This window comes from Falco biarmicus, chromosome 4 (genome assembly GCF_023638135.1).
Source record: "Falco biarmicus isolate bFalBia1 chromosome 4, bFalBia1.pri, whole genome shotgun sequence".
In the NCBI taxonomy this organism is placed as follows: Eukaryota; Metazoa; Chordata; class Aves; order Falconiformes; family Falconidae; genus Falco; species Falco biarmicus.
This window is the reverse complement of record NC_079291.1, coordinates 94,173,606-94,195,320: the sequence shown is the minus strand read 5'-3', so window position 1 is coordinate 94,195,320 and position 21,715 is coordinate 94,173,606. Positions and strand designations below refer to the sequence as shown.

At 42.3% G+C, this 21,715-nt stretch overlaps 1 protein-coding gene across 1 annotated transcript in view; it reads right to left on the bottom strand.

Annotated features, from left to right (window-relative positions):
• MDFIC2 (MyoD family inhibitor domain containing 2) overlaps positions 1-21,425 on the bottom strand; it is a 68,394-nt gene extending 46,969 nt beyond the window's left edge. The window contains exon 1 of the mRNA XM_056335097.1: positions 21,143-21,425. Coding sequence (XP_056191072.1) covers positions 21,143-21,425 — 283 coding nt within the window. The remainder of the gene's footprint in view (positions 1-21,142) is intronic.
• Positions 21,426-21,715: the final 290 nt, after the last annotated feature.

Below are 21,715 nucleotides of genomic sequence, written 5' to 3'. Positions count from 1 at the left end.
AATTAGAGCCTAAACGTCTATTTACAGCTGCCACTTCGGCAAAGAAATGGTCTAATCCTGTGGGGAGCTGAGTGCTGTGACCCTCCTGATCTTGGGAGGGTGTAATCCATCGTCACCCAGGAGGGCAGGTCTGCAGGCAGGAACAGCCAGTACCTCCGTGGTGGCGAGGCTGGTGCTCTCGGGGGGGACAGCCTTGGTGCTGGGGGGGCTCGGCAGTCAGCAGCACCAGGGGCAGGGGGACAGTCTGCGCCACCCCGTACCTTGAAGGCACTAAACATTTAAGGTTGTTAATTGGCTTTAAAAACTCTCTTGCCATAGTTGCCAGCAATATTGCTCTCATGAGCAATAGGGAGTAGGGTGAAGCCTAAAGAGAACAAGATTTTAGGGGGCTCAGACGTTGCATCTTACTTTTTCTATAGGACAAAAATAAAATGTCACTCTGCTTCCCAGAACTGAATTTTGAAAGTATGGTTGCGGAGCACATTCAGAATTACTCAGTTATCTTACTTTTAAGCAATATTTACAAAATTTCAAGCAGCATTTGTCACCAGATACTATAATCCAAGATCCAAGTGCTTAAGTGTGGCCAATAAATAATAACATATTCCCTTTGTTATGACAATTATCTTCCTCTACTCTCCCATCACATGTCATTCTTGCAAGAAAAAAATGTTTTCTTTCTTTTTTTTTTAAATCTCCTGTGCCAACATGACTGAGATTCTTCTACCATCTTTAGCTAATTGTGAATTGCATGGTAAGTGCCTACTTACATCTCCAAATTGCAATGATTAGTCTTGCATGGTTTGAAAACCTATTTTAAGCAGGGCACTTTGGGAATAATTGCAACCACAGGGGGGGAAACATCTAGGGGTAATATTTTAAGATCTTTGTTCCATTCCTCTTCGATGCAGCTTTGAGAATCATGTATTTTCAACTGCATTTCCCCTCTTTCTCCCATAAACACCTATTTTTTGCATGTTGTTGGACCTGCAATGCTTTAAATTTATCAGTGGTGCTGATTCTTCAGCTGGATGTGTCAGGGCAGGCTATAGAGCTCCTGATAGGTTCTAATAAAATCAGCTGGGCTCCACACAGACTAGTCTAGACCTATCTGTGGACTTGATGCTACTGTGCATTTCAGAAGCACTGTTTAAAGTGAAGATATGGGTTGTTTCCAAAACAAACTAGGGAGAAAATTTGTTCTAATTCTTTCTCTCTAGATCATTTGGCACGCCCTCCCTGTTCTTCTAGAAATTTTGTAAAAATCCTCATTTCTCCCAAAGAAAGTAAAACAGACAAGAAAAGCCCCTCCAAAAGCCCAGCCCTGAAAGCTGCTGTTGCTCAAAATAACAGCCCCTGAAGTCTTGTCCTTAGGGGTTTTTCTCACTTAAGCTCTCCTTGAAACCAGCAGGAGCTAGCACTGAGTCTAGACTCAGCCTCCAGGAAACCAGCATTGCTGGCAGCCCATTGCTAAAAGTGTCCCCCAAAGCACGGCAATACCAATTTGACAAAACCAAGCAAACACAAACCTAACTTTGTATCTGTGCTTCAACAGAGATACTGCAGGTTACTGTTCCGAGATGATCTCTTCATCTGCTGTTCTCAGCTGAGATGCCCTGCAGGACCCTTATACATGTCGGCAGCATGCAAATCTGCAGGAGTTACCTAACCTGAACCGCAGGAAATAGCCCACCAGTGAGTTAGGAAAACATTAAATAACTTTCCTATTCGGAGTATTCTCCATTGATGGCATTCAGTTAATGGTCCTGTTGTTTTCAATCCGGGAACATTAAATGTAACCTTTCTTAATCTCGACCAACTCCAGTTTTCTACTGAGACATGTTCCTGAGTGCTATTTTTTGCCTCATTTAATTAAGTTATTTTGGATAAATGCATCAATATTTCTGTTTCCAAATCAATCTTAAAGTAGTTAGAGGAAAGGCAGGCTTGCCATGCATCCTCGGTAATGCCAGGCTTTGCAAAGGAGGAAAAAAACATTATGAGATAAGGTCATTAAAATATTGAGTAAACTTCTTTCTATTAAAGCTGTAATTGAATTTTTAAAGCCATGGCCCATTTTAAACACCGAACTTTAGTTTATGGTTTGATAATTCATTTCACTTTTATTTTATAGGTTTTATTTTATAGCTATTAAATAGCTATGGGCCATCACTTGTTCCTTTTCCTTCCAGATTGTGAAATAGGGCATTTATATGGAGGATTTAAAAAAAAAATCATAATGCCAAAATAGATGTCATATCAATCAGTTGCCAGATAAATGTAGTGTAACAAGTGCTTGTTGAGATTTGAAAGTATATTTTTCTGGTCTGCTCAGCTGGGAGTGCACTCAAGTCCTTGCAGAGTTGGAGAATAGGAAACTTTAATTGGTTGTAATAGCCATCAAAGCAGAGGAAAAAAAATCTTCACTGTTGGTCCTAGCAAGCATCAAAACTGTCAAGGTTTTCTTGTGTGCTTCATGTCAGGTCAGGAGTCCAGAATCAAACCTGTCCTGGGTCTAAGGGAGGATGGGTAGATGTAGCCAGGAGAGTTTTGGGTTATGTTCATGGGTACAGCATTTATAACATTAAATTTCACTACCTAAAGTGACTTTTTACTTGAGGATATGAACTGCGTGCCTAAAAATTGAATTTTCCAGTGAGCATTTTCCACAGCACAGCATTAGATAAAGCAGTTACTTCTTTCTTGCACAATCCAGGTAAAATTTAGCCACTTGTCCACTGGTAAGTGGCGCTCTGTAGCTTTGGAATACCCCACACTGCAGTAAATGTATTTAAAAAAAAAAAATTAAAAAACCTGATGAAACTATGCCTTTGCTCCCTTTTGCACCCTGGGGTGTTCATTTCCAATAATAAAGTGAGTATAATGTGATGTGCCCTGTCAAAGTTAAGGAATCTCTTCTTGATCATGCATCTGTAGGTAGAATATTAAGTTGTGGGAACACGATATACAGCCAAATTATCCTGGTGATTACATGTAAAATGCATGGTTTTTTTAGCCTAACCGTCATGTCCTGTGAGTGCTTCAAATTCAAAACAGCCTGTTTATAGAGACTACCTCAAACTGGCACTGACAAATGATCTATATGCTGCAGAGGCTCTGAGCAGACGGTAGGATTTCACTCCCCATCACTTTGCCTCATAGAGGCGCTCGGTAATTTTTCAATAACTCTGTGTCCTGCAAGGGAAGACACAGAGCTTTGTTTCACTGTCCCACGCAGTGCCACTGTAGGTCGGTGAATGGCTGGGAATATGCTTAGACTGGAGGATGGCATAACAGCTCGAAAAGGGTTGTGAAGGTGGGTTAGTGTAGAGGTCACTAATAACGTAGAGGAAGCACAAACCAGTAAGATTAAGAATGCTCCGTATTTCCACTGACCGGTAAAGAAAAGAGAGAGGCTTCATGTCTTTCACCTTCCAAGAGGGCAGGAGGGAGGTTACTCGGTGTCTATGCTAAAAAGTGATGATGGGGACATTGTTATGAGAAGATGATGAAGGGTAAGTGTGACATAAAGTTAGGAGGATCACAGTGTGGTGCCGGGGTGGGGAAGGGAGGAAGACCCAGTCTGTAACCCTGGAACTATGAAAGCCCCATCCAAGCTGGGAAAGGGCCACTGAATGCAGCAGCACTTTTGGGGCATTTTTCCACCTACCAGCAGAAACCTCTTGGAGGCTCCAGTCAAAATTAAAGCCCAAGCTTTGTAATGGTTTTACAGTAACATATGAGCTATGTGTGCCTCCGTATATCCTGGTTTCAAGCAGAACATCCTCCCGTGTTGTTTCACATTTTGTCCATCGCAGGCCAAGCTCTCGGTTACGTCTGTGTGCTGCCTTTATAGAAGCTTCTGAATTGCCCTGCCATTTGGGTGGGAAGTACCTTAACCATTTAAATAAATTTTAAAAAGATTGATATATAGTGAGTTACAGAATGATTTGCCCTTTTAAAAGGCTCAGTTTGGAGCATTTGGAAAGGCGGGTGAAACAGGTCCCTTGAGTGGACCCCTCCAGGCCAAGGGACACCTGCTACAGGAGACCTTTCTGGAGAAATATGGGAAAGCCTTTTGGGCATTAGAGCAAAAATTGGAAAAGGCTTGATAAGATGAAATGGAAAATAAGCTGAATAACTGCTGCCATATCACAACGTATACTGGTATAAGGAAGACAGGAACGTGACCATCTCATGGAGGGGATGTATCCTTTGGCAGATAGGTGTAACAAATGTAGTTACAAGATTTTTATGACAACAGGACTTTACGTAACAGGTGCAAAAAATTAAGGCTGTATCTTCATTGCAACAGTTCTTTACTACTGTCAAGAAACTGGCTATCTTGGATTATTGCAAGGCTCCTAGCTGAATGTTTTTACAGGAATTTTAAAGAATTTCAGGAGACCATTTACTTCTCATTTAGCTCAGTGCGGGATCAACTTGTGTGTGCTTGCCAATGCTCAGACAACCTGTTCTTGAAGCCCCATGATCCAGGTGCGTGCCCTTTCCAGACAAGCACCACCAGCACTTTTCTATCCAGATAACAAACACAGATTTTTCTTGGTGTCTAACCGAACTCTTCCTTCACTGTAGATTCAGCCCATTACTTCTTGTCCTTTCTGTGCTTGGGCAAAACTGTTTCTTATCTCTTTGTGACAATCCCTTCAGCAGATAAAGGAACATTATCACATGCTCCTTCAGCTTTTTTCAACATTTCCATTTAGATTGCATTCATTAGCCTATGGTCAATCCTATGATATTTGTTGGAGCTTTACTTTTCTGGTAATGTGGTGTCCAAAACTGGCCACATTCCTCCTAAGACTTTGCCCTCGTGGACAGAGCAGTGAGGTTAGTGGCACGTTTTACCAGCTTTCTTCCTGCTTATACATCCCAGTATGATGTTTGTCTTTTTCATGACAGACTGAAATTGCTGACTTGTGTATAATCTGTCCTGTTCCCCAGATTTTGTTCTGCAGTATAGCAACGTAGCCAGTTGGTGGGTCTGTTTGTTTGTTTGTTTGGGTTTTTTTGGTTTGTTTGTTTGTTTTATTAATGCAACTGATTATTCCTATGTAAGTATAGGATTGTGCAGCTGTGCCTCCTGAACTTCATCCCAATCTTCTCTGTACTCTTTCCTCCATTCGTGAAGATTGTTCTGAACTCTCATCCTGGTCTCTAAAGTTAGCTCCAACCTGTTGGGCTGGGGCTGGTGGATGTTTGCAGGATTCTTGTGGAAATCACTTGTCTGTAATATAGGCATTTGGAGTATGAAGAAATGAAGCTTTATGTTTCCCAAACGGCACTTTCATGGATGACACATCTGCCCCCAGTTTGTTCCTTTACAGGAATCCATGAGTACCTTTAATCTCTGGTTCTCTGTGGTTTGATAAATTCAGGGACAGCTTCCTGAATATCAGTATGACACATCTGTGTGTGTAGGTACATATGTAGGGCCACAGAGAAAAATCCCTCCTGTTTTCACCAAGTGCAGAGTGCATACGGGGACTGCTGACAGCCAGATCACTCCGTCTTTAATGTTATTTTCAAGCCAGGTAGGTGCAACAGTGACTTGCTACGTCTTCTGTCATATGCTAAAAGCCAGTGGCAAGTATTTTTTAATGAAGTGGAATCTGGGCACTTATGGACTCCTTTGCTGACTGGCAAAGCCTGCTGGCCCCTCCCTAAGCAGCACTATCACAGCTAAGATGTCACTGAAAGCCCTGCGCTTTTAAAACAGAGAGAAAACTGATTTAAGTGTTTTTCCTTCATGCTTTTAAGTAAGCTGCTTCCCTACAGTGGTTGAAATATGGTCACCTTCTGGGAGGTGCTGAGTAGAGCTAGAAAGGAGGGGTTTTGTCTGCATTACTCATAAGAAAAAATTAGATCTCTACCTTATTTTGGGAAGACGTCAAGGGAGCTTATAGCTGCCTTGAACTCAGCACTACTGTTCTTAGCTATCCACTACTGAAATGAGTTTCTTGATCTTTTGCTGAGTTTGCTTTTCTTTAAATCCTTGTCAGGCCAGAGAGAAGGCAGCAGCAGAGAGAAAAGAACAACTTTGTGAACTAGGTAGGGTTTCCCTGGGCTACAAAAAAACTCAGGACAACCTTCATGTGAATGATTGTTAGCCTCTAGCTGGAGTAAAACACGTCTAACAGGAGAGATTAAGAACTCATCCTAAAGGAATCGATAGGTTGGTAGTTATGGGAGTTACTTGGGATCTTCCTTGTTAATACTTCTATAAGATGCTTCATAAAGGTCTATTTTGGACCAGTGACATGAGCAAAAATTGTTAAGACCCAAACTTTTGTGGAAGAAGAAATATAGTTCCTGTCTGAGCACAAACAACAGCAACAGAAGTCAATGTGAGCTCTGGGAGTTCAGCACCCTGAAAATAAGGTCTGATGTCTAAATGAAATTGAACTTCAAAAAGAAAAGTAGTTTTCTGGCCTTTTTGGAGCCAAAACAAAGAAGTATTTATTCTATTTGATCAGCTATTCACAAATGATGCCTTTATCTTTAAAACAACTGCAAACCAAATTTAAAACTGGAAGCTCTCATCTTTGATGTTATCTGCAGATAAGATAGAGCTTTGAAGCACTAACAGAGACTAATTGGAACAGAATACCAATACAACTGAAAATTAATGGAAAACACAAGAACTGTTTGGAGCTCTATCACTCTAAACTGGGACCATTTCTTTTCAAATGCTATAGAATTTCAGGGGAAAAGTGCAGTTCCCCGGACTGCAGATGAAAGAGGAGAATTGTCTGGTTCGATGTAGCATGATACTTCAAAAACAATCATGGGGTTTAAAGTTATTTGTATGTATTCATTGTATTTTTAAGTATCAAATTCTTTCAAACGTGTAACAGGCTGGAGGAGGGTGGGGAAGGTGTATCACAGGTGAAATAGTATCAAATTCATATTTTTATTTGAAACAGGCTTTTTTTTCCTGTTTTGTTTTGAAGACAGCTTTTCTTTCCATCCTGAGCTTGAAAAGGATTTGTCAAAGTTGCTGGAAGGGAGGGAAAAAAAATAATAGTAGTGCTATATATAGAAAGCATGCAGATGAGAATAGAGTAGAATTATATCTGCAATCAGACCGAGACCTGAACAAAGATAATAAATTGTCATCAGTCCTAACAAGTGATACAAAGGAGGCTAAAACTTGCCCTGGAGTTTCAACTTCTGTCTTCTAGTCTAAGCCTGCGCTAGTGCTCTACAAAGTTCAGTTAGGTCATGGTGAGACAAACCAAGGAAGGGCAAGAGCAGAGTGGAAATGTGCTTTCGAGCTATTCTGGGGAACAACTTGCCCTGGTGCAAGCTCAGGCAGCACTTTGGATGTGCTGCTTTCCACTGTGGGCAACCTTGATCTAGAGCAGGGGTGACCCTTTCTAAGTCTGCCGAGGTTGTGGAAGTAAGATACTTATGTTTGTATCCTTGCTCCTAGTAGCGTATGAAGGCAATGTGCTCTCTAGATCTGTCCAAGAAACCCACTTGGTAGTAAAAGAAAATTATTCTGGTTGCTTAGCCAAGTACTCTGATATTAAGCAATGCCAGAACTGAGGTTGCTGAGGCAACCTTATTTCTACTCCCTCATTCATTAATATGCCAGGTGATGATATAATTGAAGCTACTAATTTTTAGTTCAGGCTGTGTCTTCAGTTTAGACAAGGATTTGTGCAAAGCAGCTTGTTCCACCATGGAAAGCCCAGGGGCAGGGCTTCAAAGAGTTTTTCAAACACTGCGCACACTTTGCTGGAAATGTGAGGAGCAGGAGGTGTGTGGCCATTTTGAAAAAATCTGCCCAATGTGAGTGAAGTCTTTGAAGAGAACTGCTCATCTGTGAGGTCCCAGCATGGAGACCTTCTTGAGACTTCACCCTCTGCTGTCTCCCCCCGCCAAGGGCTACCCAGCCAGCCTGGCCCCACGCTGCTCCTTTAGCTGTGGTTCTCACATTGAGCAGCATCTCTCTGACCAGATGATATCCACTGACTTCTGGGGAGTGGTCAGCCCTTTATCTTTATCTTGGTTTAGTTGTAAAGCACCAATAGCCTTGTCAAAATTGCAATTGAACATACTGTTGATGTCATTGCCTAAGATGTTTCAAACCACTCACCATGGCTGCTCCATTTTCTCAACTGGCTTGCTACTTAAACAGTCATTAGTTCTCAGCTAATCCAATAGTGACTGTATTTTCAAATATTACCTAGGTGGTAAAACATAGGATTTGTGTATTTTTGCAAAGGTGTCTTTCTGCTGTGCAGTTTGGATGAAAAGCAGCCTAATACTCTTATTCAGCTATGCTTAGTTTTCTTCTTGAAAGCAAAAGATGTCTTTTATCTGTTACACTAAAAAGTGGTATGGTACCAGCAGCTTTTGTTTTAATGCCTATTGCTTTTTCTTCTTGAGAACCTGGAATTCTGCAATCCTGTTAAGTGCTTGTCTTCTCCGATAAATATTCTGCACTGTTGCTATATTTCAGTTGTTAGGTTTCTCAGGGGACAAAGGCAGTAAAGAAAGAAAATGAATAAATAAACAGCTCAGTCTTGAGTGTCCAAAAATATTGCAGTATCTTGATTTATCTTTGATTTGAATAATCGAAAATTGAGACACTTTATTTGGGTACATTTCATCACATTGAAAGCTTTGCATGCAAATCTAAAGTCTGCCATTCCCTCCAATTCCTTTGAACATTTTCATTGCTAATCTTTTTCTGTTTTGTCTGTTCCAACAAGAGGACAAGGCTACATGTTATTTACAAATAAAGCCAACTCTTGTATTTAATGTAAAAAAACCAAACCCAAATCCTACAGAATAGAAGGGGGGAGGGGGGGGGGAAGCGGATTACCTTCCTACATTTTTGCAATGACTAAATAAGATCCCTTGCTTTTCTTCTTTTGTTTTACTGCAGGAGTATGAGAAATATCTACCTTTGATGTAGATCTATTTCAGAATATTTTAAGCTGCACTTTTCTTAGTCTAAGCTGGGAATACTGAAAATATTTAATCTAATTAAAAACAGCAACAAGACCCCTGCTCCCAGTACTTTATTGGGAAGTTGGAATTAGAGGGGGTTTAATGCAGTCATCCCAAACAAAAGTACTTTAGTGGACTTCTGTTTCAAATTAAACTCCAAAATAAAGCCAAGGGTCAGTGAAGTCTGACTTCTCTTGATATTTGAGAATGCCAGGAAGGTTCGTTCAAATTACATCTTTGGTCCAGATCTGTTTCTTTCCATGTCTGATCACAAAACCAAGGAAAGCATCACAGGCGAACTTGTAGGATGAGGGGAAGAGCTTCATTCCTATCAGCCAGCCAGGCCCTGGTCCTTCACGCAGGCTGCTCTCCACAGCCTCCCTCTTCCCAGTCCTTTATTGCACACCCATCTCCTTTAGTTTGGGTCATGATCTAAACCCCTGCTGACACAAAGTGTGCTGAAGGACCCAGGAGTGCTTCAGAACATCCTCAAATACATGTGTATCACCAGGTCTGTCCCAAATACATGGAAAAGAAACCAAAACTCACGAGTTGGGTAGGGCGGTGAATGCAGGGAGGGAGCTGGCTGGGTCCGGGGCTGCGCCATGCGTCAGCAGGGAGCCCAGCGCAGCCCTGGGAGATGTGAGTGACATGAGTACATTGCGATGGAGGCCTCCAAAGGCTCTCATTGCCTGGCCCAGCTTGTTCAACAATACTTAATTTTTAACATGTGGAAATTTCTGAAATATGCATCTTAGAATATCTGCTTAGCTTGCCTAGAAAGCTTTAATAATTAATGGAAATTCAGAGTTGAGGTATAGTAATGATTTATATGGGGAGCTGTCTTTACACAATCTGCTCTCAAAGCTTTCTAGAGTATTACTCTTAGTGTCTAATTAACTTCCGAAGAGTGATACCGCTCCTTTCACTACACTGATTGATCAAGGGCTTAACTGCAGGTCATATTTTCCAAGTGATTCCCCAGTGTCCTCTCAGCTCTTATGAGTTCTTGCTGAGGAATAGAACTGACTTGGACATCAAGAACTACTTTCAAGTTTTCAGATATAGTATCTTAGATGGCAGGTTGTTCCTGTTGCTGTTTAGCCTGCACAGCCATAGCACAGAAATTTCTAGTCTTTAGATATGACTTTGTATAATATGATCTAAATATTTTTCTTTTCCCCAGTATCAAGTCTCCCTGGTACATCTTTTGAAGCATGTTCCTTTCACTTTTTTGGATTCACAGTGGTAAAGATACATTAATATACTAAAATAGACTAAAAATTCAAGTAACAAATAATGATTTAGAGCCAAGATGTGGCATCGTGAGTACCAACTACCAGCTAAGGGCTTTGAAAATACGGGGTCATTTTCTTGTTCTGCCATTTGCGTGGTGAGTGACCTGGGCAAATCACTGTATTTTCCCCATCTGTAAAAGAGACAGTGATCATATGTTGTGATCTAACTAGGAAAAAACAACCTATAGCAACTCTAGGACTATTATAATTAGTGCCGTATCTGTTTTCAGGCTGTTGGGCATTTTATTTGTTTAAATTAAAGCTGTGTGAGAGTGAAAAGAAAAGATACCAAGGCAATGAACAGGAGCAGGGAAGGTTTAATGCACCTCAGGGTTTGTTCTTATTGCCGCTAAATTTTGGCGATGCAAGCAATACAAAGACCTAGAGAGCCATGGGCTCAGGAAATACGAAGTGCAGTACAGCTCTTTCAGACTTGCTCTGTTTGAAGAGCACATCAGTCCCTTCCAGAATCGTCTTTAGGGTCACCAGAGGCTGCTGGGCAAAAATGTCCATTTTCTCAGTATTTAATTCTCCATTTAAGGCCTGTTTGTCCCACCACTTCTCTGTTTCTTGCTCTTGATCTCAATGGATCTCTTAGTTTTTTGGCACAAGTGGCCTCATTGTAAGTAACCAATGCATTTTATAAATATTTGCTGACCCATAGCTATGTTTATATTTGATATTGGCAGCCCATTGCCACCTGGTGAAGCAGATCTCCAAGAGAGGCAGTTCTTCACAAGCAGCCCAGTTCCTCTGGGGTCGCAGACTGGCTGCCCTGCCCCCAGATCATGCTACTGCTGATGGTTTTCTCCAAATATATCAGGTTCCTAAATCTGCTGTTTTCTTAACTAGTTCCCTCCCTGTTCATGGTGGTAAAAATGTCTTCTCCGGGATAGGCTGCTCTTGCACCAGCACCGAGTGTGCCATGTATTCCCAGGGCTTCTTTTTTTTTTATCCTTTCCACAAACCTGAGGGCTTTGCAGTGATGGGGACTGGCTTTGGAGAAAGTGCTTAGGCTCATCTGTAACTAACAGCTACCAGATTGAGAGTATCTAATTCCTTACGATCCAGATATTCCTCTGACAGGATTAATGGCCCCACCTTTTAAGAAATTAGCTGTATCTCCATTTCCTCTTTCCATCCAAACAGCATTTCTGATACTAATAACATCAGCCAGAGCAAAAAAGGAGATAAAAGCACTGGTGGCAGTGTTCCACGTGTGAAGGAAGGTGTCATAAAGTCTTGGAGGCTTCATCCGAAGTTTGTACCAAAATTAATAACTAGCTTTGTCATTTAAATCAGCCTGGAACCCAAATGTATTTATTTTGAAACTTCATCAGGAAAAAAACGAGTCTGAGAGTCCTGCATTGGAACTTCTTGGAGTATTTAGTTTCTGTGGAGCTAGAATGAAGGCATCTACCCTACCCCCACAAGTGACAAGCAGAGGCTGATAACTGAATTCAGGCACTTTGGGGTTTTTCTTTCTTCCTTTTATGGAGTTATGATGTTGAATGTTCAGTTCATTCTGCTCAGGTGTAAGTGAGTTTGGGGGCTGCTTTGACAAATGCCTTACACTGGTTCTCCAAGGAGAGCTACACAGAGCCAGCTGCACATGTTTTGGAGTAGCATCTCTTCCAGACTGAAGCATTAAGCCTTGATGCAAATGACATTAGAGCTAGCCTACAATGATACTTCAACTAAATTCTTACCTACTTTACCAACAGGAGAGAATACATGGAAAGCATCTAAAGAAGAAATAAGGCTCTTCCTCAAATAGTTGTCTCATGAAAAAAAATATTTATTTTTGATCTCCAGGTATCAATTAATGCTTCACCCTCCTATTTTTACCGCTACTTTCAGAAAGAAGCATTTTGTCATTAAAAAACATGTGCTGGGTGCAGGTGGAACAGAACTATCATTTATTCCAGATGACAATGCTTTGTCCAAACATGAAAATATAACGCTGAGATTGTCTAACGGTCTGTGCTGGCCTGGTACTGCTCCTGTGGAAGGACAAAACTAGGGGCAGCTTCTCTGCAGGTTTTGTAAAGCTCATCTCTTGTGAAAATCTTGCCCCAAATCAGTTACAGAAATATTGCCATGTACTCAAAGAATTATTGGTATGTTTCTTATATGTAACCTCTTGACAATATTGGTGGAAACCCTTTAAACGTCTGTATCTTAAAACAAAAGTTTCCATAAAATAGAAAGCCAGTCTTACAAAATAGACACGCGCTTTGCTACATCCCTGTTCCTGCTTCTGGCACTGCCTTCAGCTTCTGAGCTACTACTGATAAAAAATATGTGAACCCCCATGCAAAAATAAGTGTTTTCTGAGTAAGAGTAAATATTAACTCATGTAAGAAAATGATGTCTTGATACAGATACCTGTATCTCCTGATAGAGATACCTTGTTTATCAGCCTGCCTACCTCCTTGTGGTATAGCACAGAACTGCCTTGGATTGGAAACAAAAAAGGTGGGAGGAAACCCCTCAGAAATCAAGGCATACGGTCGCCTTAGTGTGCATATGAATCATTGTGAAATGCTCACGCTCCTATTACAGTAATTCTAATAACCAAATGCATTGCCCATACTGCATGATGTTCAACGTGTGCAGTTTTTTAGAGGAGAAGGTCTGCAGACAGCAACTTTTAGATTGTGGGGCTTCTCCAGGGTGAAGCTACAGCGGAGCTGATCAGTAAGGCAAGAAATCACTGCGCTGGTGTGTGTGCGGGAAAGAGGTAATAGGGATGCTGCTACCTGAGGAAAAGGGCAAGTCCTCTTACAGATAAGGGAAGAGAGAACTGTAAGGGGAGAAAACCGTGTAAGGAAAGATTAGAGTTTTTTAAAAAGTGGAAAATTATTTAACATTGAAGTTGTATCTCAAGCCAGTCCTGTCTATCCCAAGACCATTGCACGTTTGTAACCTCAACTTTGCAGACCACACTGTTTCTCTTAGATAACAGGGATATGCGGATAGTAAGAGGCACAAAAATAAATTAGAAAAGGATTTCTTTAATGCTTCTAATAATGTGTTTGGACATGATTATCATAATGAATCTTGTAAAAGAAATTCACTCTTTCCCCTTTTATATGATGTATTTCTGACCTTAACCCAGTTGATATGCGATTCCTATTCAGCGAAGGTGCCCATAATAGAGGGGTAAGAAGGATGATCAGAGTTCAAACAATAGGGTAAGAAATGCAGAGTAGTGGGAAAAGCTTCCATTTTCCCATAAGCTGGGGCACAGAAGATACTGCAGCCTCAGCTCTACAGTATCTTATGAACAAACAAATTATGCATGAGTTTGCTCAGGGGACTACTCAGCTACTCAACAATAATGGGTAATTGCCCTCACAAACTTATCCTCATATCACTCATACACACCAACACTTATACTGAAAAGAAAAGACGCAAAGAACAAATTTCAATATAAAACACATTATTATTATGAAAATGACACATTTCCATTTAACCCTTTTCTAACAAAAAGAACTCGCTGTGTTTCAAAGAAAATGGGGCTAGGAAATTTTAAACGCTAGTCTCAGTATTTTCCCTTGGAAGGCACACTCAAGATTGTTTTACTTGGCACATTCTGTACTCTTCATTGTAGCAAAGGCTTGCGGGTATCTAATGACACAATCACAGAATGCCATAGAAATTTGGAACAAAATCTCCATCTTTGATACAATTCAGCAGATTCACGCCATATGGAAATCCTGCTGTTTAATGTAACACCATTAAAAGCCACATATTGCTAAATTCATCTCTCAAAGATTTTTGCAAAAGTTGCAGGAACAATATTATTTCTGAGTTTTTAACCTTTATTCAGCCTCCAGTCAAATGCATGTTTCATAACTGGAAATCCAACTACTTCATATGCTGGTGATATTTTGATTTCTCAAACGTATGTAGTAATGTAATGGTCTTGTCTCCTTCATAAAGAACTAGTAAGTTACAACTTGCTCAATGGCTGGGAAAGAGATGAACCACAGCTAGAGCTCAGTGCCCTAAAATATGGTAGATTAATTTTAATTTATTCTACACATCTTCACCCTAAGCATCTTATTCATTCCTTTTGTTTTCCATATACTTTCAGTTCTAAGGGGTAAGTTCCCTGGGCCTAAGATTGTGTTAACACTTTGCAAAGCTCTTTGGTATTTCTGGACTGCAAATTAAATCGTTGATAAAGTTGTTTGCTGCATTTGCTCCTATGCATTTTCAGTCCATCCCTTCAGTAGAAGGTTTTCCTAAAGGCAGTCGTTAAGGACACACAAAATGAGTGGACAGGAGAAAGTTCTGGCTGCTGTGTTGGTGCTTTACCAAAGCTGTACCCAACATCTTTGACCACATCTTCATGGATCTCATCTGTCCTTACTGGACTGCTCTTAAATGCAAGGATTTCCCAGCTCCATCTGCTTGCAAGAATTGTATCGGAAAGGATACAGAAAATGCTAAAGCATCCAGCCCCTTGTTGCAGTGTGTTTCCCCAATATCCTGCTGAAATCTGAAGTGATGTTTCTGCCCAGTGTGAGTGTGTGACTAATGCCACCACAGAGAGACACCATGAAAATGGAGTGTGCATGCTGTTAGCCTTGCTCAGAGGATTATCTTTAAACTCAGAACTGCCTTGTGTAAGATCTACATACCAGGGAGCTGAGAGGCACCTGGGAAGACTCCTACGCGAGCTGCAACCTGCCTTTTCAATCTGAACCTATTTCAGACTCATCAATTTTCTTATCCATGTCTAAAGCTGGAGTAGGGATCAGCACAAGAGCTGAGGCCAGCATCTCCAGGTGTGGCAGTTACAGCCCGACTCCCAAGAGCCCGTCTTTCCAGGTGCTGAGCCCTCCTGGACACAATGATCACAGGTTCTAGCCAAGTGCCAACTGAAAATATTGCTCTGGAAGGGTTTAAAATCTCTTCCAAGTCAGCAAGAATAATCGCAGGTGACTCAGGGTCTGAGAGGTTTTGCAGAGACTTCTGTTATTTACATAGTGATATCAGGGAAGAAGAAGATAAGCTGGGGCCAACACCTCCAGGAGATGACAGAGGAGTTTAGAGAGGAGTGAATGGACCTCAGCTGGGAAGGGGGAGGAAACATGGGTAGCTTTCTGTCTTTTGGTTGCAAATTCATGGTTTACAGGAATATTGCTCTCAGCCTATGTGGCCAAACTTATTCTGGTAAATTTTCAGAAGTTGCTTTACACAGTTGATGGCAGCCTGGTGAGTCCAGGGTTTTGACTCCAGAGCTGCAGCAAGGTTACTCTCACTTTGTCAACATGGACAAAGCGGGCTTTACATCTCTTTAGGGAAAAGTAGCATAGCTGCAAACAGTCATAAAGGAAAGAATAGCTCTTTTAATAAGATCAGCACACCCTGAGTAACAAATTGCTTGGATGAGAGAGGAGCACCAGTCCTAGAAACATTCCCAGATTCTGGCTGGTGCACTTCTAGCAAGTCACAATGTGTTTCTGTACCAGGAGCCGGCAAAGCTGCATTTGAGGGTTGTGATGACATTTGTATGTCCCTAATATATTTATAACTTAGGACAGAGTACCTGTGTGTATGCCTCACATTTTTTCCCCCTAGTAGATATGCAGAGATTTAAGCAGGTGAAAATGTGTCCACAAAGGACCATAAAGAAGAAAAGGAGTTATAAGGTAATGCAGCAAGAGCACTGATGCATGGTTATTGAAAGTAAAAATGGTTAACATGTGGAAAGAGGTATATAAATGACTGCAAGCCACTTTTTCAAATGTCTTTCCCTGTTGCTCTTAGCAATATCACTGAATATGATCAAATCGTTTTTCCGCTCCTTTGCCACAGGAACTTCTGCAAGTTAACAGCCATCTTACAAAGAGGGCACAGGGGTCCACAGCAGATAATGCGTGTTCTGTTGTGTGATTCTCAAATGCTGCTGGGGTGCTTCGTTGGGAGTTTAAAACATCTCACAACTGGTTTGCCTTTGCTCCCACCGGTGTCAGTGGTTCGGCCTCCTGGGGGGCTGTGTGGAGGCTGCAGGATGAGGCCATCGGCTGCAGGTTTAGCAGCACCCACCATGCGTCAGTTCCCCATGTGTAAGCATTGGTATAGTTTTAATTTATTTTTAAGAACACAAAGATACATGATTTAAATATTGTGAAATCCTGTATATATTTTGGCTCAGTCAGTCATATGCCTGTTTACTCACAGATTCCCCAAAATCTGCATTTCCCCAGGCATTCATGTCTTTCAGATTCTTTATGCTGCTTTTTCTGCCTCAGTTATTTCTTAACACCATGCTGCCTGCTTTTCTGTGGACCCAGCTGAATGTGACTTTTTTGTTAGCCTTGGTTTTAGCACACGTGGTCAAGTGACCACTGCTTGACTCCCTAACCACAGGGCCAACAGCACCGCTGGCAAGGTGGCAAACACCTTTCTCCCCTCCACCTGACTCCATCCCTCTCTGTGAAAAAAAAAAAAAAAAAACCCAAACAAAAACCCCAAACAGAATTGTGAGCAGCATCATAACCACAACATGAAGAATGGCAAGTGGCTATGGCTGAGCGATGCTGGCTGGTGTCCTCCCAAGCCACGAGGAGGGTCAGAGCTTTCTAGCACCCTGGACAAGAATGGTTTAACTAAAAATGTGTTTTAAATTTAAAAGGGGGTTGTGAAACATCTCCCTCCTCAGGTCTTTGCGTAGGGCAAGTTTAGGCTGCTGGATACTGGAAGGCTGCTGGATTGTTTGGCTTGGAAGTACCAGACCAGGAGTACAAGTAGCTTGCTGAAGGATTGGGTTTTCCTTCCAGGGAACAGGTACCCATGTCCGCCCCTGGGTCTCAGCCCTCTGTACTGTGCTTTCCTCGCTGCAAAATGGGCAAGCCTCTTCCTTTCCTTTCTCCTTAAAGTACCACCCTGGGGACAGAACGCTGTGTGCCTGTGCTGTGCCCCACGTAATGGGATTCTGCTTTGGGCTGGGACATCTTGATGCTAATAAATTAAATCAAAAAGGTTGAATGCTTTTGGTTCCCTGGGAAAAGCAGACTGCAGGAACAAAAGCACACCTGCAAACTTCAGTGAATGTGGTCTTTCCTGTCATTGAGAAATCTCTGTCATTGAATTCCCCTTTCCTTCTCTTACCAGATATTTTTTTTTATTATTTTTTTTTATTTTTTAATAAATAGCACAAGTTTAGAGTACTTGCATTATCAAAGAGTTTTCAATCCTGATTAGGAAATCCATTTAACCTGGTGTCAATTGGCCTCCTTGATGTGAAAATCCGCCTGAATCCTGGGAGGGCAGACAGTGCCCTAGTCAAGCTTTCTGCAGGAATAACTTCTTTTAGGAAGAAGCAGAGGAAAGGAAAGGCAGGCCTAACAGTCAAAAAGTAAGGGGAATGTCTCTGTGAAGCATTGAAGGGAATAGATGCTCATGCTGGTGATGAGATTTTGTTTTAATCATAGTGATAAACCTTTTAATTTTGGTGCACGGCAACAGAGGCTTTAAAAATGAAATAAAGGGTTTGTGACTAATGAGAGTCCTTGGTGTTGCTTCCAGAGCATTGCTTGGGCTGTTATTAAAGCCCTGCCAATGGTTTCAAGTGGAACAGCTAATGTTTCAAGTGTTCATAAATAATTGTTTAATGTTCCAAGCACTTTAGGAGCAGGTTTTAAAAACTAGCCTTGCACTGATTATTTCCACTGCTGTAAAAACATTCTTTCGACAGTAGCTTTGTCTGCTACTGAGAGGTTTCTGTGAAAAGGACAAAAGAAAACAGCCACCATCCTCTGTGAGTTGATATAGAGGGGTGCACCTCACGCAGAACCTGTAAAAAACCCTAAACCGAGTAGATTTCCCCTCCAAAATTGATCAAAATTTGAAATAACTTTGTGGTATTGTGAGAGCAGGGCCTCAGCCCCATGGCTGGTGTTAGAGGGGTGATGGTGGCTCGTCTCCATTCCTGCAGGTGTGGAGGGGTATGGTGGGATGGCACCGTGTGCCAGGGAGGTTGTGAATTGCCTTGATTTACCCACCCATCCCTGCAGGTGATGCTTTAAAGCAGGGTTGGAGGTGAGGTCTTTTTTTTGTACCCAGGAAGCCCTTAGTGCCTTTAAACACAGCCCGAGCAGAGCCAAGAACCGGCATTGGAAGGCTGAACAACTGGTGTGGTGAAACCAAAGGGCCAGAAGCCTGGGGAGCAGTGGAGGCTATTTTCTGAGGCTGCACACAAACCAGGGCTGTGGGACATGGGACACATCCCGGCCCTGCTCTGCATCTTTGGCTATGGGGAGCAGGATCCAGCCTCTCAGAGCAGGCAGATCCAACAGCATCCCCGTTGTCATTCCCGTGCTCTCCAGACCCATCAGCAGATGGAAACTGCTGTGGGGCGGGAGTGAAACGTGTAGCCTGAAGTGATCGCTTTGGCCAAGGTTTGCACTCTTAACTAATGGGTTTGGTTCCTTAAAGCAAGTTTGTGGTTTTGGTTTTGGTTGTTTGGGGTTTTTTGTTTGTTTGTTTGTTTGTTTGTTTCTTTTAAAGCTGAATGTGGAGCAGTAAGGAACCTTTATAAGCAATCATCCCGCTAAAGTAAAACAGGTTGGCAGACATGCTGGCTACTCCTAACTGTGCTGAACATCCACCGTGGTTCAGAGCACGCCTTTCCGTTCGATCCCTGTAACTTTCTTGGTTTGGTCTGAATGGTTTTCCCTAAGATGATGCTTTAGGGTTATTTTGCCTTTGTGCACATCACATCAATTTCTGATGGCTGAAATCCTATTTTAAAAAGTAATTTTCCATTCAAAAGACCTATAAAAGTACATGTAAGCATATAAAAACTTTAAGGAATTAGATTTCTATTTAGTAAGTAGGATTAAGAAGTTTTGTATGTGTACGTATATTTTTAGAAGTATGTTTGTGTTTATAAATGTCTATAGAAACATATGCATGTGTAACCTTACGAAGAATAGTCACAGAAGCATTGATCTTTGTGTGCACGGGGAGCCCTAGCTCTTCGCCCTCTTGTGAGGATTTAACTAGCAGTTCTTCCACTGCAAAAAATACATCCCCCTTTGATCGTTGTTGTGATTTGGAGATAAAAAGCACAACTTTATTTCTGCCAGTTTTTTAGAACTAGATCACGCAGTGAGACTGGAAGGTTGTGCAGACACCAGTTACCACTATGTTTGTTTGGATTTGGGGGGTGGTGGTGGAGGAGTGGGTGTTGCGGTTTGGGTTGGTTTTTTTTTGGTGGTTTGGGGGATTTTTGTTGTTGTTGTTGTTTGGGGGTTTTTTGTTGGGTTTTTTTTTTCCCTCCAGTAGACCTTTCTCTTCAACATCTCCTCAGTCAGGTGGGCAGAGCAGTACCTCCTATCCAGGAGCAGGCAGCTGGTTAAGTAAGCAGTGGGCTGGCCTGCCAGGGATACGCTTGTCAGGAAGGCGGGGGGTGAGGTGGGGGGTAGGGGAGGGGTAGGAAAGGGAGGGAGGAAAAAAATATAAAATAAAAGCTTTTGAGGCCAACAGTTTGCTGTGAGATGTACCTGCGGCGAGCCTCGGCGCTCGGTCGGGATTATTCCTGCTCGGCTGCCCTCTGCCGGCCGCGCTGAGCGGTACAGGGCCGGCCCCGCCGCGGCATTTCTGCGCGCCCGCTGCGCACCCCGCGCAGCACATCCCGCGCAGCACATCCCGCGCAGCGCCCCGCGCCCCGCCGCGCGGGAGTGGCGGCCGGTTTAATTAAGCATGAAAAATAGCCGGCATTTGTATGGATCAAAGAAAACAATTATGCATAATGGTTGAACAGAAAACAATTGACTGTTATTGAATGAGAGGATTGCTCTAATTAATCCAGAAGATATACCCGCTGCTAAATGAGGTGAAGAAAAAGCTCAAGAATAGATTTAACTCCGGAGCGTAATATAGCTGAGGCAAGGGGGCAGTTTATGACTCAACACAGTAGAATTTCTGCTTGTAAATGTGAATGCTAACATTTTTTTTTTTCAGTCACAATTTTCCTAACTTGCAAATGAATCTGAAATATGTAGAAATAATAGTGTCTGCCGTGTAAAATGAATGCATGTTTTTCTTTAAGGTTTTATTTTTAACTGTCTCTAGTAAAACTACATTAGTCATATTTATCTCACTCATGAAAGAGCCTCTTTCTGTAACTCGCTTTGAATTTAACCCCTTTAAGGTTATCCATGGTGTCAGCGCTGTCTGCCTTAGGAAACCAGTGCCTGTCCCTAACTCCTTATGGATGCGTCACTGACATTTGGAAGGCCATACTGTGTTAAGGAATACATGTAAATTCAAAAAGAAATAGCAGGATATCACTACTGTCTTGTTTGTGGTCAAGCAATCTTGTCAAGGCACAGGGAAAATTCAGGCTGAGGAAAGCAGCGGTGAGGAGGGGGAGCTGCCTGCATCCTCCTTTTCCCAGTGTTTCCTTCCCCCTCCTCACTGTTTCCATTTCCGCTTATACTTCCCAGTTTAAAAGACGGATGATCAGTACCTGTGACCCTTGTATTTCTTATTCTCTGTTACATTTACATGGAGAAGATTATTAAATCTGCAGATAGAATTAGAGGCCAAACTAAATTCTTTTGTATTGATATAATCATGGGAGTTATTTTAAATGTGATGGATGTAACCTGAGAACAGAGTACGTCCAGGATGTCTAAAAGGCAGACATTGTATGAGTATTTATGAAAAAATCTGTGTGCTCTTAAGATGTCACGCATAATCCGCGCTGTGTGTCTCGTCAGTGTCACAAGCACATTTACATAGATTGTCATGAATTTCAAATTGCACCTCAAATCAATGCCAGAGGAAAATTATCTTTGAGCACAATGCAGCCTGCCTTTAAGAGTTAATCATACAGGTCTCGCTCTGTCTGGAGGTAGAGCTAGCCCTCCCGTGACACTCGTAACACTCGCTCTCACAGCGTGCCAGCGCCTGGTGCCCCGACACGTTTGTAGCACCTCCATGGGACTGAATGCCACCATTGTCTGGTGCCACCCCCTGCCCTCCACAGAACACGAAGCGTGAAAATAGCGCGTTACGAACGCAGCGATCTCCTGAACTGGTGCGAGCGGTGCCTCCGAAGGGTACTGTGTGCAGGCTGAGGGCTCTGCTTTGATGAACCATTTGTAAACACCCCATGGCGATTTTGCTCCAACAGGTACGGGAGTTCTGAAGCAAGCACTTTCCCAGTGCTGTAATATTGTTGCTGTCATCTAATTGCATGTGCCTCGGTTGTGGGGAAAGATGCCCTGAGTGTGCTGTTCTCTGGTTCAGCCCAACCACAAAAGGCTGGCGTCAGCCTTGCTCCAGCTCCCCTGCCTGCACGCATCCGGGCTGGGTGAAGGCTCAGTCGGCAAGACCTTTGGGTTGTGGGGAGACAAAAGAAGCTGGAGATTTTACAAAGACCTGCTCAGGGTGACACCACAGCA